Here is a 19,685-nt window from a genome sequence, read left to right as displayed (position 1 = left end):
ATATTGCATGTATCAAGCATGCAAAGTCAAATTTTATTAAAAACACTCCAAAACAAATAAATGAAATACACAAACATTTTGCTGTTTTTTTTCTCCATCCAAAAAAACATGTTTTTCATACTTTTGATGAAAAGCAAACAAATGTTACAAAAATACATGTTTGTACCATTTAGAGAATAACATTTGTCCGATTCATCTCAAAGGTAATGATTAACGTTTCCCATCTGAACAAGAACTATTCAACTGTTGTGCATGGCTGGACTGGGATGTCTCAACATCTCACGCATTCACAATTGATAGTAACCATAACAACATGCCCCTTCATTATATCTTAATGATGCTCTTTGGTCTTGAGCACCTGGCTGCTGAAAATGACTGCCAAAAGTTTCAAAAACTTACAAATCTGAGACACTCGATTTGCCAAACAAGATATATTCAAAGACAGTAGCGTGAGAATTTGGGGAAGATACTTTCATGGTGATATTTCTGAAATCATCACCAACACTGGATCACTTCAAACAAAATTTGAAGACCTCCTCATTTTGATGACCCTATATATGTACTGGACTGGTACTGTCACTGCCTGGTAATATGTATATATTTATCTCCTATGGCGTATCCAGTGGAAAAGGCACTCTAAAAATTTCACCTATTATTATTATTATTATTATTATTATTATTATTATTATTATTATTATTATTATTATTATTATTATTATTATTAATATTATTATTAATATTATTATTATTATTATTATTATTATTATTATTATATTATTATTATTATTATTATTATTATTATTATTATTATTATTATTATTATTATCATTATTATTATTATTATTATTATTATTATCATTATTATTATTATTATCATCATTATTATTACCATTATTATCATCATCATCATCATCATTATTATCATTATTTGTTTATATATAGATAAAATAGTGACAGTGTAATATCTAAAAATTTTGTACGCTCAAGTTTTTTTTCAATTCACATGAACAACTATGTCAGCCGAGTTCCAAAAATGTGTGAAATTGAGCTGTCACAATTCTAAGCTCTGTCTTTAACCATCAGTACATGACTGAGTGGGGCATCAAGTTGAAATTCTATCACACCTCAGGCTAAGAGAGAAAATAAATCAGCAAGCAGTGCGTCATAGGTACACTTCCTCTTTCATGACGTCATGTTCAGCCCCACAGAAGGGGAAAGCTGGCTGTGGAGTAGAGACCAAACTGACCAGTCTTGAAGCTTGATCACATGAAAGAGAAGAAGCACCTACCAAGTGAAAGTGTTTTGTTTCTGGTGTCGAGTTACTGATTTCCCCTTTTGTTGAGTCATATGTCTGGTATGTCAGATTTCCATCAAAACCAAGACATCCAAATTCAAAGTTTGTTCATTCATATCCTGGTCCTTCAGCTATCACTGAGTGCACACTAATTCATTGACTCGTGTAAAACTGAGTGACACATTCACTCTTACAGGAATATTCAAATTAAAGAAAGTAAAATTGGCCTATCTTCAGCAACAAACACAGAGAATGATAAATGCACTGATATGCAGAACATTCATGAATGCATCAAGGAATAGATTTTACATTCAGCATTTGAGTGTCTAACATTGCTTTCAATGTTCTGGTGGCTACATGCACACAGAACATCTAGAAATTGGTTTCACTTTCTGTCCCCTATTAAATTGTTATGACATTTGTGTGAGTTAAAGAAAACAAATCAGGGGGGCATTTCATGAAGCAATTTGTCAGATATTTTGTCTGACAAACTGTTAAAAGCTACTGAAATCCTTGCTTCTGATTGGCTGAAAGCAAATTTTGTCCGACAAGTTGTCGGACAAAATGCTTCATGAAATGCCCCCCAGTTCAGTGCCCCGTCAAACTTCCTATAGGAAGAAAATTGGAAACTTAACAGAACAGTGAGACAGACAAATTGACAGACATACAGACAGACAGACAGTCAAACGAGCCATCAGTTAAAGGGATGGTATAGTATTGGTGGAGATGAGGATTGGGCTTTCAACTTTTTGCGAGATACTAAGAAACCACATACGAAATAGCACAGAGCATACCATTCTAAGAGGAATTCAAAGTTTATTTGATGAAAATCGGTTTTGGAATGACTGAAACATTGAAAAACAAAGTAAAACAAAGCAATTGTAATAAAAGGTGGGTCCCACCTTTTATTAGGATCGCTCTGTTTTGGATATCTCAGCCATTTCAAAACCAATTTTCATCAAATAATTGTTGAATTCATCTTGGAATTACATGCTCTTTCACATTTCATATGAGGTTTCTCATTATCTCACCAAAAAATTGTTAGAAACTATACTATCCCTTTAAAGGAATGAAAACAGGAGAGATACAATACACATAATAACAACATAGGGACCTACCTACTTGGTTTTATGACACATCAACATCATAACCATAGTGGAGACTGTTACATTAGCCACAAGGTGTCATGAAGTACAGATCTCCCAAAAGCTACATTGTACTCATTGCCTGGTATATTACTCACATGTAGTCATTCACTCATCCTATCTCCATCAGTGGAAAGTAATTATCTCTTCCTACATTGAATAAAATTTACTATTGTGTAACGAGTAGAAGCCAGCCATCTCACCAGCACACTGCCAAGACTGGCAGGACATCATGAGGTGGGTGCCACCACTCAACTCTTTGTTGGAGTGAAAGGTATAAGTCAGGTCAATGAAACATGTTTGAATTAATTTCTTCATTCATCCAGACATTCACCAAGCCTGGCAGCCATCAGATCATAAGTCTATCAAGCAGTTCATCTATCCATCCATCCATCCATCCATCCATCCATCAATCAATCCAATAAACAATCTATCTATCTAACCAATCATATAGAATGTGAAAGTCCCATAATATCTCAATGTATCAGCTCCAGACTGTCAAGCATGTCTGGACATGTCTGAAACTCAAAACTCATCTCGAAACCATCTCGAAACCAACTCAAAACCATATCTCAAAATAGAGAACATTATAAGATTTTGTAACTGGCCTCCAGTTTTGGGCTGCAAAAAACCAAACAACAATTTTCCAGAATAGACGGAAACACATTGTTGTATTAACCGTTTTCATAGTAATCAGATCAAAGAGAGATTTTTTGTTTTTTTAATGCAATTTAAGATATTATAGGAATGTGAAGTATCCATTAATAAGTCTTCACTATATCACTTAAACAGTGTAAGTTCCATAGAGGAATAAGCTTTAGAGCTGACAGCACTGTTCTATCTCAGGACCAACACATTGTACATTAACAACAAATCATTAGAACTTTACAGTACAAATATAAAAATTCAACCAACTTAGCCTCCCCACACCAGCAAAGAAAAGGGATGACATGGCTTGTTAGTTAACAGGTGGAAAAATACAAATAAAAGGTTATTTATATTGATGGTATTTTTACATACATATATATGGCTTCTGCCAAAAGGGCTATAAAGAAACTCCACTTCAAGTCAACATTAAACATGAAATAGCGTAAAATCAAAGGAAACTAACAATTCAAGTTCTATTCAAATTTGGAAAACAAGTATGAGATTTTAAAATTTCATGTTAAATGAAATCACTCACAAAAATTATGCAAATTGGATAAGGTGATGACAATTTTTATTCATCCAAAGTGAATTGAAAAGGATAACATCTTTTGCAAGAAATCATTCTGGAATTGCTCTAATTAAGTGATATGATAGTTGAGGGGTAAGTATAGTTGCAAAAGCGATATTGACCAAGAATTGTGTACTCTTGGTGTATCATTTGTATGTATTCATCACTGAGAAAACTGTGAAATGCTGACATCACCTCATGAAATTTGGCAACATGGCTCTGACCAATATACCACTGTGGTGTGAAAATATGTCAAATGTTGCAGAAAAAAAGCCCATAATTTTCTTGTTACTTGTCGAATACAAACAAAAAACTGACAGCTTTGTAACTCTTTGAATAACCTCTTTTTATCACAGTTAGCTTGAACATGAAGTGGAGTATACCTTTAAAGGACAAGTTCACCTTCATAGACATAAGGATTGAGAGAATGTAGCAATATTAGTAGAACACATCATTGAAAGTTTGAGGAAAATCGGACAATCCGTTCGAAAGTTATGAATTTTTGAAGTTTTTGTGCAGTAACCGCTGGATGAGAAGACTACTGCAGTGTGTGAATAACTTAGATGTCACATGCGTACAACAATATAGGAAAATATAAAGAGAATTTCACAAAATTTCATCTTATGAAAAAAGTTCACATTCCCCCGACTCGTTACCGACGAATGTCATGGGTAATATTATTCCCCCTGCCTTTAGAAAGAGCCAAGTCAAGTGCTCTTTTATTTTGTGAAAAAAAGTGAAAATATGTTGAATTTTCTTTATATTTTCTTTATAATGTTGTACGCATATGACTCACAAGCTGTAGTAGTCTCCTCATCCAGCGGTTCCAACACAAAAATTTTAAAAATTCATAACTTTTGCATCGATTGTCCAATTTTCCTCAAACTTTCACTGATGTGTTCTACTAACATTGTTGCATTTTCTCAATCCCTATGTTTATGAAGGTGAACTTGTCCTTTAAGCCTAGTGAGAATGTCGCTTTGCAAATTATTGGCAGCAAAGTGTATACTGCAGTGTATATGTGTGCAGCTTAAGTTGGTTTTTAGGTTTTGGTTTGATGTAAGCATACAGATGATTACCCTGTGATAATATGATTACATGCATTTGAAATCTACCAACTGTCATGACTGAGATGCAAGCAAGCAAATAAATGGCTTGGTGGACAAGTTGTTGGCAAGCAGTGCATTTCTAGAAGAAGTCATTTCGCTCCTACTCAGAATCACAATGTGGGTGAATAACATCAAGTTTTCTTGGAACACACTACATTGTATTTCCTGGAGAATCCTGGCTACATCCGCAAGTCTACTCCGCTTTTTCTCGTAAACTATATGTGTGTTGCTATACAGCTGTTACAGCTTTTTCATTCTTTTCTTTGGGCATTTTGGGCATTCTTTGAGCAAGAAAATTTCTGTTTTTTAACAATTTCTCATTCTTTATAAAAATATTTCTCAAAATAATTCGTAAATAATTTTATTATGTAATGCTGGGCAATACACTCCAATAGATTATGATCAAACTGAATCGAATAGAATTAAAGAGAAAAAGAAAAAAATGAAAGAGGGAAACATCATTCCTTCTACCATAACATATACAATATCTGTGTTGTCAAATGTTCTCATTGTAATGAAAAAAAAAATGCTTAGTTCAGCTTTTTTCTTTAATGACTTTACTTGCTTAAAATGCAGAAAATGTCCATCCACATATTGAATAATAATAACTTAACTAAATTGACTACAGTATTTGACTGTGTCTAACATTCTTCATCTTCTTGTTTGTTTGTTTCGTGCAGTACTGGATGAAAACAGATACACAGTGGTGCATTGTTTGCAGTATAGTCTCCAACAGCTTCTGGTGAAGTTTGTGAAACTTGTGATGTTTAAACTACACAGCTGCCTTTAGCATACGACACAGGTAGAGTTTTTACACTGTGGAATGGAAGACTGAAAGCTGCTAGACTTGTCTGGATGTGTTCTGACAGGAGAATGAGGTTTCAGATCAAGGAAACAACTGACAAGAAATACACTGCTCACTGAATGCTAATGTTGTTAAACGTTATTGATACATAAAGAGCAGCTGAAAGAATTAATATGTGGTAGTTTTGTATGGTGGAACTGATACAGCCTGTGATGCGGTGTACACATGTATGTGTCAGTGATGGAGCAAAGTTGGATATCTATGATGTGCGTGTTAAGGTGTCTTTAATTGGCAAAAAACAAAAGAAAAAAGCTCATTATAAAAAGAAATAGGGGGAAAAAGAGACAGCAGAGTAGAGCCCAGTTACCACAACAAAAAATAATTGAAATGAAAAACAAACTAAGCGAGAGCTGTGACAGGAGGGGGGCGAGAAAAGAGAAAGTGTTGCTGGCTAATTTCAGTTTGCTTCACTTGATAAGGAGCATATTTCTGCAGAACGATGCGGTGGAAGCAGTGGTTGCAGGAAGTCTTGCCTCGGGAGAAGGGGTAGGGCACCTGGGGTAGGGCACCTGGGAAAATGCACTAAAGATAACATTTTCTGGAAAATGAAAGCAAATTTGAGCAAGGAAGGGTGGGGCCTTGATGCTTTTCTTTCATTCTTTGAAAGTGGAATTTTTGCTACTAAAATGAAATCACCTCATTTTGTGGTGCACTGGGTGCAGTCTGGTTACACTCTGCTGCTGAGCGATCTGCCTCTGGGTTGGGATGTGTTACCATGGCTACGGCAGGTTGAGAGGCCACTTTCTTCTCCGCATCCGTGCTGTCACGACATTGGGCAGATGATGCTTTTTCCTTGGCATTATTTTCTATCTGCATCTGGCGAAGTTTGGCATACTGGGCCTTGAGTTGTAACGTCCTGGAGTCCTCCAGCCCAGCCGACATTGACTTTGCTTTGGGACGAACAGAGGGCTCAGTGTCCCGTCTCTTGGTTTCCACACTGGAAGGCACTGATTTGGGCGACTCACCAGTCGATGACTCCGACAGGGTCCTTTCAGGAGAAGAAGGTGCCACCGTCATGGCCGTATTGCGCAGGGCTGAGGTACTAAGGGAGCGCGAGTCCTGGATGATCTGTTGCTGCTGCACATTGTAGATGCCTTCCGGAGGGTGGAGGTCGTGATCCTCCGGGGAACTTGACAGATTGAGATTCTCTGCAGACTTTGCCATCCTGCCCTGGTTGGCCACACTGCCAGAGCGCTGAGGGATGGTTACCTGCTTAGCATTGTTGTTGACATTACCATCATTGCGGATAAACAGCTTCTTGGTCTGCTGTGTGGGTGAGTCCATGCAGCCCCGAGGGGGTTTGGGAGGGGGATCTGATTTGGAATTGGGACTGTTTGCCTTCTGTGCACTATCTCCCTTCTCATGGTCCCTCCTAAGAAGCCTGGCCAGGGCTCCACCCATTTTCTTTGACTTTGACTTTGAATTGCTACTACCCTGCTGTCCACTTTTGGAAGGACTTCTACTCAGAAAGGACTTTTTGCTTTGTGATTTGGTCACTGTGGGCTCAGGTTCTTTTGCTACCTTATCACTGGAATGTGAAACACCCCCATTGCCTAATGATGCCAAGTTCTGTGAATGGAAGGATCCATTGACTTCTTGAGGGGTGTCTTTGACACCAAGAGATGGAGTGGATTTAGATGTCTCTTGTGATTTGATTGTATTTGTGATTGGAGGGGGATCAACAGACACGGCATGAATCAGGCAATCAGCAGAGGTACTTGGGACGGCACACAACACTTTAGAGCCGGCAGCAGCGCCCCCACACCCACCCACCTCACCCATCTCTCTCCTTCCCACAGTCCTCTCAGACTCCGCCACTCTCTCAACCACATCAGGTTCAGACTCGGTCACAGATTCAGTCCTGGACTCAAGGGGGGCTGTGGCCACTGGCTCCACCCTATCACTAGGCACCTTGTTGGTGGGTGTGGTCTGTGTGCTGGACCATGTGATCTTCTTGTTGCTCTGCTCCGGCACGGGTGATGCCGGGAAGTGTTTCCTCGGTGGAGGAGGAGGTGGTGGACCTTTCTTCTGACTGCTGGGTCCCGTAGCGGCAGCTTCCTTCTGCGCCTCTCGTTTGGCCGCCTTCTCGGGCGTGATGATTGGAGTCATGGTGTCATGATTCTCCTGGTCAAACAGCTCTCGCAGGGTACGCCTGTGGCGCACGGTGTTGGCGTCAACGTTGTGCGTCTGGCGCAGGGCTCCCTTTGTCTCAGACAATGTCTGCTCAAAGAGGTCCCGTTCCAGAGGGGACTTGAATCGGTGTGGTAAGTCATGCCGGACCACGGGCTCAGCCTGCAATGTTGGGATGAAAATGTTAGTTGAAAGAGTGCAGTTAGAGGATAAAAGAGAGAGAGAGCAGCTAATCACCAAGCAGTGTATCAGAGAGTCTGATAAGTAGCAATATATAACATATGCCTCAATGTACAATGTGCTATAGTATACTGACATGTACATGTATGGCATATATATGAAGGTGATGATCTATTGCAATGTGAAAATGCTTCTACAATGAAAAGCATAATGGTGCAAAAGTGATGATGGATTTTAAAAACACACAGACAGGAAAACTCTTCATTATATACATGTATTCATCTAGCTACACATGTATTACATGATTACTGAGAAATCATATCAATATTACAGAGTATAATACATATGTACAGGTATGAATCAGAAGGATATTGCAGAGGTACAGTATATAATATGATATCTGCTTGATAACATCCATCACATTTCATACATGCCTGCATGATGGACAAGTTGCATGCATTAAGTGACAAATGTAAGTAACATGTTCAACTTGGTGTGTGTCATACACTCCATAGACTTTCAACGCAAAGCCCTGACAACGCAATACATAAAAAGCAGTGAATACTAAATTCTAAATTGGATATTCCGTTCATTCATCATGACCAGTCATTCAAATAAAATGAATCTATGGGTCATGACGTCATAACAATACCCATCTGATGATACAATACAATGCAAGCTTTCCTACATTTCATATTTGTGTGCCTTCAAACTTGTCCTATTTTGGATGAGTAGACTCAATGATGCTATTGGACAAGGTAAATATTGACTTTTATTATCCACCTGAAGAGCCTACAATGGGATACACTTTGAATTTACCCTAAAGTCTTATCTACTGACATTGCTGAACATGAGAATATGCCATGTTCAAAATTGACTTGATCTCGTCATCATGTTAGCTGAGACAAATGGAAATAACCTTTCTTTGTTTTTACTATCCCTTCACTTTCTTGATCTCTCTCATATTTTTAGTAGGCCATACAGAATCTTTCAAGGGCTGAATAGGAAATAAGTAAATCAGTGAGGAGCACACATCACACATTGCATTGCAATGTGAACAGTGATATGTGTAAATACTTGATGAAACATCAAATCAAAGGATTCTACCTTTTAATACTTGACATGAATCATATGTGTATGTGTGTATGTGTGTGTGGGGGGATCCAAAGGTAATGAAGTTTTGTAAATTATACTTCAAGTGTTGGTATCAGCTGTAAATCTCTGTTCATAACTTCCTTCTATGTTTTCAAATGTAGGCATCTATGTTCCTTTAACCATTTAACCCATTGAGGATGAGCTGACTTCACTCTAACACACACTTCCCATAGACACCTGCTCAAGAATACTTGAAACAAGTCTTCACTGGGTTAAGCAAAATCACAAAACACAGCCATATTTACATATGTATTCTGATTTTATCCTTGGCAAAGTCCTATCTTCAAAAATCAGCCCACACTATGACAATACTAAGGTTATCCAAACATACTTCAGACTTGTGAGAAGAGGGTGGTGGAGCTGGAAGTTCATACCAGTTTCATCAATTATCCTTTGGCTTGGACAACATGTTATATCATTGCACTTGTTTCTTCATAGGGCCTTAATGTGATCGTGTCATAAATATTGTCTGCTCTGTTGTAGAGGAAACACCTAAAGCTAACTTGGCAAGCACTGGTGTGGATGAATCTTATTTCATCTTCCTGCAAAGGTTAGAGTCAAGCTATGCTGCACTGGCTCTCATTCAACTTTAACTAGAACAGAGTTAGAGGGACAGGGAAATGGGGAAAGGGGGGGGGGCAAAACCTAGAGGTGAGGCTAATTTAGGCTGACTGTCATGGTTCAAGTTTCAGTGAAGATGGGTGAATCAAACAAGAATCAGGAGAGGGGTAGACAGAACTTTCAATGCCTAGGATCATTTTGGGATCTTACACTACGACACTACATACCATTGGAACAAACCCTTCCATTATAGCTGGCCCACACATCTGTCAATTTGCCAAAATTGTGATGACAGATGAATAAATTGAGAGTTGGGTAAACGAAGAATTATGTTTCTATAGAAATTCAAATGTACCAGGAATGCTGTTACTGTACTAAAATGCATTGACTCTAAGCTATCATGCAGTGCAGCCTTGGCTGTAGAGTGAATTTATACACTGGACTGAAATGAATTGAATCAAACTTTGTGTTAGTTCAGAATCTCATACATCTGAATATTTTGCATGCCATTTCATTTGTACACCAGGAACTTGGAGTATAGTCCCCTCCCCCCATTTTCCTGGTATCCCTAAAATCTCACTGCCCCTAATCCAATCCCTCACTATTAATGATGTCTACGTGCCAGTGAGTGTGACATCTCACATCCCTATTGGCTCCTGGCCAACCATGACCTTTGACCCTATCGTTTTCTGGCATGACAGGTGAAAAGTTGTGGTAAAGATTCCAGACTGAGCAGAAAGTTTAGTTTGGAACAGATTCTGGGTCATGGTGACTCAAACGGATGTCTCATCATGTAAATAAATAACACTACATCATATGGTTTGAACTTTTACCCTAATAAAACAACTCATCATGGTCATAAGACGACATTGAGGTGATGAACTCACTTAAATTCATCCAAAGGAAACAGAATGTTGCCAAATCAGAAAAGGATTTTCATATTTGTACTTCATTGAACTAAATCTGCATACAGTGAGAGTATGATTGAATACAGACATACATGTTCAATGTATTTCAATAAATTTAGTGAATAGAGGTCATCTAGTAGTATTTCTGGTTTATTTCTGCTTTATGCTGATCATATTATTACTGATCAAGCCAATCATACCTGAATGATATTGATGGGGGGGGGGGGGGGATTGTGGGGTAAATACTCTCAAAGAACCCTGCAAGATTTACAATGTCAAACATATAACAGCTCCTAGAATAGATGTATTAAAACATTCTTGATGCAGTTTAAGTATCCATCATCAATGCATTCTTGGATGTTACACAGTGATCTGTTAGTTCTGGATTTTCAGAAATATGTGATATTGAAGTACAGGTTGTTTAGAGCAGAACAGACAATTTTGATGGGTTATGTCATTATATTGTTTACTTATGCATAGATAATAAGTATGGTGCAGCATATGTGTTGGTGTTTGATATATACTATTGAAATAGCATTGCAGAATATATTATCTATTGTACAATATATCTAAGTGCATGAAGGTATACATTATATAGTATAAATGATCCCCTATGAAAACATGTAAATATTTACATATAACAATTCTTCTGTGAATATTGTAAATACGTTATATTATAATCTATATCACTGAAAGGACTAGCCTCGGCTAGCCTGCACGCTATTGCCAGTTCTTTTTTGCCAAACTATAATTCAACTATTCATTGGTGTGACTTTGTTGACCATGTTTGTTTGTTTGGTAAATAAATTTCATTTCATTTCATTTCATTTCATTTCATTACTTTTAAGTTACAATTGCATTACATCTTTGTAAAATGGATATGAGTTATCCTCCTTGGAAAATAACCAATTAGTACTTAGTGGTTAATTATTTGAATACTGATGTTGATTAATCATTGCATGGTGCATTTTCATTGTAAATGGTCTGATGATATGATTTAGTCATTCAAAATAAAAACTTTGTAGCTTAAACCAGAGAGGTGGGACCCATCTCCCCGCTCAAACACACTTTTATTAATTATCTATAAACCTCTACTGCCCTCCAGCATTCACTCAAATACACTTGCCAAGACAAGAAGACAAGGCTGCATCAAAGTCTGGAGCAGAGCATAATGACATTAAGAATAATACTTGCACGAATATGATCATGATATGGACAGCATAGTAAAAATAAAGCAAGCGTTATGATTAAAACAAAAAAATAATCTTACCACTGAATATATGAAACAAGACAATGAAATGAAACGTGGTAAACTTTATCTTTGATTCGGCTAGCAAACATAAGTTATGACTGCAAATGCAAAATGGATTACAAAATGCAGAATGGAAACGATGAAAAGTCAATCTGAAACATCTGAAATGATGTAAAAATGAGACTTTCTAGGATTTTTACCTCATCATCAAGGATGGTCTGGCGCTGGATTACAGCAGACTGTGGGTAGGGTGCTGTGTCCACTCTAACCACATGCTTACTGGTCAATGTGGTGGATGGTGAGACAGAGGCTAATGTCGGTGAGATGACGTACGGCTCATCGTGTGTAGCGGCCATCCTGCAGCATGTAACAATCATGGCTCACTATGGCAAGGTATGTACGTCACAGCACAGCATGAAGTTATTCTCTCTCTTTTTTTTTTTTGTGGACATTTTAACAGCCATTTAAAGGTCCTGTTTACCTTTGGGAGCAGTGATTTAAAAAACGTTCAAGATATCACATTTGAGGCATATGTGTAGGTCAGTAGTATCACAAAACATCCTACCCTATCAAATTTTTGCAATAAAGCCTAAAATTTAAGGAGATATCACTATTTTTCTTAATAAACCATAACTGTAAACGGTTTAGTCTTGAAACATTTTCATTATAACTATTGTTAACATTTTGTTTATTTAACAATACTTAACATCGATCATACAGGTTTAAATGTTTACATTGGTTGTTCCTATCTCTAACTCACATTTTAGAACTATTTTGAAGCAATAATGCTGGGTTTTTGTTTCATCTACAAATGGTAAATTATGCCTTTTATGTCATGAATAATCAAGACTATTCACTGATACATTCTAACTTAAATCTTTTCAAAGTCAATAATCATATTTTAGCACTGGATAACTGAGTCAACCTGTACAAAATAAAAACACACTGTCTAGCCTCACATATGTTCTTCACAGGACCAAATGCCACATGTACAACTTGTTTCCAGGAAAAGGGGGGGGGGGGCAATGAATTCTGCATATGCATAACAAAGATGGCAACTTACTGGTAGTTACGGTGTACTGTCATTGTAATGAACTCAGCTCTGACAAAATTTTCTTACAGTAAAGTAAAAGGTCAGGTTCAAAACTGATCATCTACAATTTGGACATATCATTAATACTGTTCAGCTACAACAAAATTTCAAAATAACAAAAGAAAACTGTCAGTGCCCTGGACTTTTGAACAACAGGAGTCCCCTGAATACTGGCTTGAGCTCGCAACATGAGAGCTGTGAGAAAACTGACCTCTTGAGTGTGTAGAGAGTGCTGGTGACTTTCTTGCATCTCTTGAAATGGTCGTCTAGTCGCTGCGGCTCGTGCTTCATCCAGCTTCATGTAAAAATCACGACCATGGAGAAAGATCAAACAAAGAAGAAAATATATTACAGCAGAAATAAAAGAATTATCAACATCTTCCGAAATCTATTCACATGAAAGCAGTCTGTAAAAGGCTGACCTATAAAGGTAGACCTGTAACGGCTGATCTACAAACATCACGTTAAATAATTCCAAGTCTCCATCCTCCTCTTCCTCTCCTTAGTGTGTGCCCACAAATTAATAGAGAAAAATGATAAATCACTGAGTAAGGATGCTCGATCCATACAAAGGTATTATTAACCTGTTCCGAACAGGAACCTGGTATATCAGCTTCCTGTGGCATCAACTGATATACGGGAACCTGGTATACCAGGTTCCCAAAATATAGACAGGAGTGCCTGCATCGTGGCCATTCAGATTAATTTGTGTTGTGTTGCCTACAAAAGTGGCTGTAACAGAAACATTTAAGTTTTTTTATATCAATATCCGTTTTCTTTCTGTATGAAAATGGCCTACCTCCAGTTTAATTATCCTGTTAAGGCCGGTATGATTTTGCTACAACACGCATTTCCCATAGAAGCTTGCCCGAGTATACTCGGACTCGTCCTCAATGGGTTAATGAATCTTGGCATATCATCACCACGCTTCTCATAAGTTGTCTGTCTCATTTCTCTTCTTCCAGATTGTGATGTTCAAAACACCATTAATGGCATTTGTGATCTATTTGTCTGGAGGGAGATGCATGTACAAACCTCTTATGGGAATGTACACTGAAGCATGCATATATGATCACATACTATTGTCATTATTTCAAATACAACTTATGAAATGATTTAATGTACTTTCTTGTACAGCAACACATCAAAATGCTAGATACACAAACTTTAATATGTCTATGATATATCACATGGACTGTATAAAAACAAAACAAAACAAAAAAGCGCCTGGAAATAACAGATTCCTTTGAGAGGCAAACCAGAGCTAAATTCCCCACTAGGCCATCAGCCAAGTCAAGCCATTCTTATACTGGTCTCCTGCTTCCTTGTTGAGTCAAATGCACTGCCTTTCAAGACTTATACAACCACAAACTTTTATAATAATAATGCTGCAGCATTTCATGAAATTGTACTTTTCTGCAGTTACGCTTTACTTAATTCTTTGCAACAATATGATTCTATTTTGTTTTGATTTGAGAAGCAGAATCAATACAAATAAACAAACAGATGTGTCAAAGATTCTGGGTTTCTACAGTAGCTGTATTTCGATGACAGTGATTTATAACACCAGCTTACTTTTCTTCTCTCACGACGATCTCCATCTCTCCCTCTTGCACTGTTTTCAGCTTCTCGGCCAACACTGGGAAGTTTACTGCAAGGTAGACAGAGGTCAAGAGGTCATGATTATCAAAATCAATGATTAATCATTCATAGAGTGTTAGAGTCTCAGCTTAAGACAGTGTAAGAGCTTAAATAGCACATGAGCTTTATGCATACCACTCCAAGAATAAATTCTCGACAGATATGATTAAATTCTTCAGATGTACATGTATTTGTTGTTAGCTTTCTTTTCACGTGTTGATAGACACGTCAAGTTGTGAGACTTGACAATCCCATGCAAGATGTGGCTCAATGTAAAAGAATAATGCAATAATTCTTTAATGCAGAAACAATGCCCAATGAATGTCGACAATGAATATCTTCTGACTGCACTATTGTCATTTCTTCATTTTCTCCCTGTCATTATGACTGGCAGTCATGCTTTTGTGGAAGGCTACTCAAGATAGGCCATATCACAAAGGCAAGCATTCAGGGATGTCAACCTTGTAATGGCATTGCAGTATTCTGAGGGCTGAAAAAATAGTATTTGTACTTTTCCTGCAATAGACATGTGTAGTAAAAACATTTGAAAAGATAGATTTTCTATTAAACCTGGGCACTGTTTTATGAAGAGTTAAAATTGATTGTAAAGTTAATTTCTATGGTATGTTTATGACAGCCTGTGTGGTAAGGAAATTTAAAATTGATTATATCTTTTAATAAAACGGGCCCTGCAGTATTTTGGGCAAAAAACAGTACTTGATATATAAAAAAGTAAAAATTCTGAGCATTCATTTATTTTAACTAAACAGGATGACTACTTGACTTGAGAAATTAGGATTTTGAGACCACAAGGCACCCATACCTTTCTGTTCAGCAATTCTTCTGCTGCTGTTGCCTAGCAACTGTGCTAACTGGTCAATCTCTTCAAGGTTCACATTGCCACGCTTGTTGATTGTGTGGTCTCTCAGCTTGTCCACATTCTCATCTAGCTCCCTGCATTTAGCGGTATGACAGATGGGTTAAGTGAAAGATGATTAATTTCATGGTAATTATAGATATAATGTAAACGCAACTAGATGGTTATGATCAGAGAAGTCATAATGATCGTCACCTGATACATGACACAACCAATATAAACCACAGTTATTGTATGCTGCACAGAGAGACAAATATTCACTTATTACGTACTTTCATAGAAGTAAACATATGATCACATCAGTTTGAGTTTCAAATATGATAAAAACATGGATGTCTGCATCACAAAGGAAAGAATTTCAATGGAAAAAATGCTGAGAAACATATCATATTTCACATTATGCAGAGCATGTTAAAGATCATTTCCAAACATGTCCTTTGATCATTGCAAAAATTTGCGAAAGCAAGAAAACTTCAGAAACCAAATGTACAATTTGTATGGGTGGAAGAAGCAATTAGAAGTCAGCAAGTACATGTAAATGAATACATTAGTTTCATATCTCAGACAGTAGATTGAGTAAGGAGTCCAAGACTTACTTTCCTCTTAATATCTGGGGTCATTTGAGAAATATGACCTATCTGATAATTTGCTAATTACAGCAATAATATAAGCCTGTAGACACCATGGAGACTATCTGGAACATTGGCTCATTTTGTGAGTTTACCTGAGCTCTCGTTCAATGGTCTCTTGAGTCTGAAGATATCGTAGGTACTCCTGGTGCACCTTGGCACGCTCGTTCCTGATTGGATGGATATCTGAACCTGGGGCGCCCTCTAGGGCCATACGGATCTTGTGCGATGTTGACTTGAAGTTGTTGTTCATCTGCTGAACCTAATGAATCCAAGGAATATGAAACATATTCATCAAAAATCACATCACAGTCACGGCGTCCAGAAAGCAATTGCTGTGGAACAGCATCTGTATATTTTGATGTACATGTATACTCCCAAAATACAAATATGCAAAAATATAAATATCAACTCTTCCCCTCATTGAAAAAACAAAACAAAACAAAAACAAAAAACAAAACATCCCAACTTCTACTTGATAGCTGCTACAGTAAAGTATCACTTAAAGGGATCACGAGTTTAGTCTCCCATTCATACTTACTTATCTATGCTACAAAGTGAAACACAGCAAGTTGCCAAATGATGTTGTAGCTTTACCTCTACCTTTAAATCTGGTAGTTTAGAGCAAAGACTATCCTCACGTGAACATACAGTCAAGGAAGCTTTACATTCAATATAAAGTTAACACTCACCCACTTAACCCGTTGAGGATGAGCCCTGAGTATACTTGGGCAGGGGTCTATGAGAAATGTGCGTTGTAGCAAAATTAGCCCGTCCTTAACGGGCTAAAAGCCAAAATGGTGAGGAAAATATCCTGAAGCATGGAAGCTAGACTATCAAAGAACAGAGATCATTTTATTGACATTTTGCTTCTCACCATATTAAGGTGCATCTTGCGGACTTGTTTGAGCTGCATGCGGAGGTCAGTGACCCGATGCTTCATCACCATGGCGCTACGTTGGAGGTTGACCCCTGGTCCTCTGGGGCTTGTTGGAGCTCCAGGGTGGGATGATGGTCTCAAGTGACTATCAGGGGTGCGGGAGTGACCATCAGGGGTGCGGGAGTGGAGAGGTGGCTGGTGGGTGGGGGTCCTTGGCTGCTGTGTGATGGGCATAGCCTGCTGTGTGATGGGCATAGCATCTAAGAGACAGAGTCAATAAATAATGTCTTAAAGGTGAAAAGAACCATTTAGAGTTTCAGCATTGGTTATGATTAACTGAAAATAAAAATGCAACATTTCTACTAATAAAGTTCAGGAGACAATAGAGCCGGTAGAAGATATATCTCTTGGAATACAAAATTCTCACCACCTTGAGATGTAACCCTCACGATATTAACAAATATTTCACAAGAGAAGGGCTCATGGTTGTGAGTCAGCAGATATCAACTATTACATCATATTTTATCCCCATTTGATAGTGTGAACTTAATAATAATGTGAAATGTGAAGTTTTCTGTACTATGTGACCGTGCATCATCACAAAACGAACAAAAAGTCGCACACACTGATTTTGTGTGAGGACTGAAAATAGGTGAAATGAGTCAACCTAGCCCATCTTGACTTTTTAATATTTTCTGAAAGAGCAAGTCTTCTCCTACATTATGCTAAAATTTGGGATCATGAAACGGGCAGGAAAGTGTGTTTTTTAGCAGTTTATCTCGAACAGTTTTTTTGGGGGGTAGAATAGTGTGATTAGGTGTGTCTTCAGAGTCCCCTTTCCATTTCTTAAAAACCTTGAACACACTCTTCACTTTCAACTCTAATAACTTTTTGAAAGCATGATGCTACTGCTTTGAAAGTTAGCATTGATTATGGACAGAATGGGTTTATAAGGCATACTCAATTTCAGTTTAATCTGATAATCCCTTCAGTGTTGTTACTCTGGTGGTTTACATCCTGTTTTTTGTCCCATTCATTGCACAGCCAGCACGGCTTGGTAAAAATTTAGCGCTCGAATGTACACTGTACTTCAGAGCCTCTTTTCTCAGTTTACACTTTTCCCGAGTGTGTGCTTTCTTTCCAATATTTAGATAAGTTAGGAGAGTCCACTTGATTTGAGTTATACAGCATTTTAAAGCTTAAAGTCTGCTCTTTCAGAAGATGCTCTTAACTAAAATTTCATGTCTGGCGACTTTGTGTTCGTTTTGTGATGCAAGGGTCACATATTATACATTTTAGAGTGTGCTTGGACTCCAGGCAAGAAGCTCTGTATCTTGTGACTAATTGTCTTCATTATATATTATATGACATAACATTCTCATCCAAATAAATTTTTTCAAAGATCACAAACCTACACTATGTTGCAATCAAGAAGTGTTGCTTAGACAACACATTTTTTTAGGTGCCTCCCACGAGATGGAGTAGGAAAAGAAATCTCTGCTTGATTGAAGAGTTATTGAGAATATTATCCGCCTCCCACGAGATTGAGTAGGAAAAGAAATCTCTGTTTGATTGAGGAACTATTGAGAATATTATCCGCCTCCCACGAGATGGAGTAGGAAAAGAAATCTCTGCATGATTGAGAAGCTATTGAGAATGTTACCTGCTTCCCACGAGATATGGAGTAGGAAACGAAATTTCTGCTTGATTGAGGAACTATTGAGAATGTTACCTACCACCCACGAGATGGAGTAGGAAAAGAAATCTCTGTTTGATTGAAGAGCTATTGAGAATATTACCTGCCTCCCATGAGATAGAGTAGAGAAAGAAATCTCTGCATGATTGAGAAGCAATTGAGAATGTTATCTGCTTCCCATGAGATGGAGTAGGAAAAGAAATTTCTGCTTGATTGAGGAACTATGAGAATGTTACCTGCTCGTACAGGAGGTACTGGTCTGTGGTCTCCAGCAGGTCTCTGGCCATCCTGCCATGTAGAATACAGGAAAACAAAATTAGAATCATGACCTGATTGAATTTGACACAACTCTTACCAAACTAAGCATAACTTACACAATTTTTTTTAAGGGATTGTATAGTTTTGGTTGAGACCTAACCTCAGGTTTCTAACATGTTTTTTTTTTTTTTTGTGAGATAATGAGAAACCTCTTTAGGTAATATGAAAGAGCATGAATTCCAAGAGGGATTCAACATTTATTTGATGAAAATTGGTTTTGAAATGGCTGAAACATCCAAAACAGAGCAATCCTAATAAAAGGTGGGAACCACCTTTTATTAGGATCGCTTTGTTTTACCTTGTTTTTGGATGTCTCAGCCATTCCAAAACTGATTTTCATCTAATAAACTTTGAATTCCTCTTAGAATGGTATGCTCTGTATCATTTCTTAAGAGGTTTCTTGGTATCTCACAAAAAGCCCAAAGCCCAATCTTCATCTCCACCAATACTATACCATCCCTTTAACATAACAAGGTGTAATACATGTTAAACATCATCATGTGATGTTTACATATTGTATCCCTATTTGTTTCAATCAGTACAAAGATAAATACTAAGCTCAGATGTCTCACCAGTAACTGTGATATTTATACAAGTGCTGGTAATTTCCACCCACTCATGATATTTTGAGTAAGGCATGTACATCAAAACACCTAATCAAATAACATTATTTGCAAAAAAACAAACAAAAAAAAACATGTCAGTACTACTACAAACAGAAACATGAGCCAGTGGA

The 19,685-nt window shown here is 37.5% G+C and overlaps 1 protein-coding gene across 1 annotated transcript in view; it reads right to left on the bottom strand.

Annotated features, from left to right (window-relative positions):
- The window catches only part of LOC139733915 (uncharacterized), a 142,022-nt gene that overhangs the window by 19,529 nt on the left and 102,808 nt on the right, over positions 1–19,685 (bottom strand). Inside the window, exons 11-18 of the mRNA XM_071644728.1 lie at positions 18,868–18,919; positions 16,933–17,195; positions 16,151–16,317; positions 15,373–15,503; positions 14,484–14,559; positions 13,120–13,203; positions 12,016–12,172; positions 6,266–7,921 (exon numbers count right to left, since the gene is read on the bottom strand). Of these exons, the coding sequence (XP_071500829.1) occupies positions 6,266–7,921; positions 12,016–12,172; positions 13,120–13,203; positions 14,484–14,559; positions 15,373–15,503; positions 16,151–16,317; positions 16,933–17,195; positions 18,868–18,919 (2,586 nt within the window). The remainder of the gene's footprint in view (positions 1–6,265; positions 7,922–12,015; positions 12,173–13,119; positions 13,204–14,483; positions 14,560–15,372; positions 15,504–16,150; positions 16,318–16,932; positions 17,196–18,867; positions 18,920–19,685) is intronic.

The sequence above is a fragment of the Diadema antillarum genome, unplaced genomic scaffold (genome assembly GCF_040938485.1).
Source record: "Diadema antillarum isolate AM-2024a unplaced genomic scaffold, OU_Dant_1.0 seq00000503_RagTag, whole genome shotgun sequence".
Classification (NCBI taxonomy): Eukaryota; Metazoa; Echinodermata; class Echinoidea; order Diadematoida; family Diadematidae; genus Diadema; species Diadema antillarum.
The sequence above is the reverse complement of the archived record's forward strand: the minus strand, read 5'-3'. Positions and strand labels throughout refer to the sequence as shown.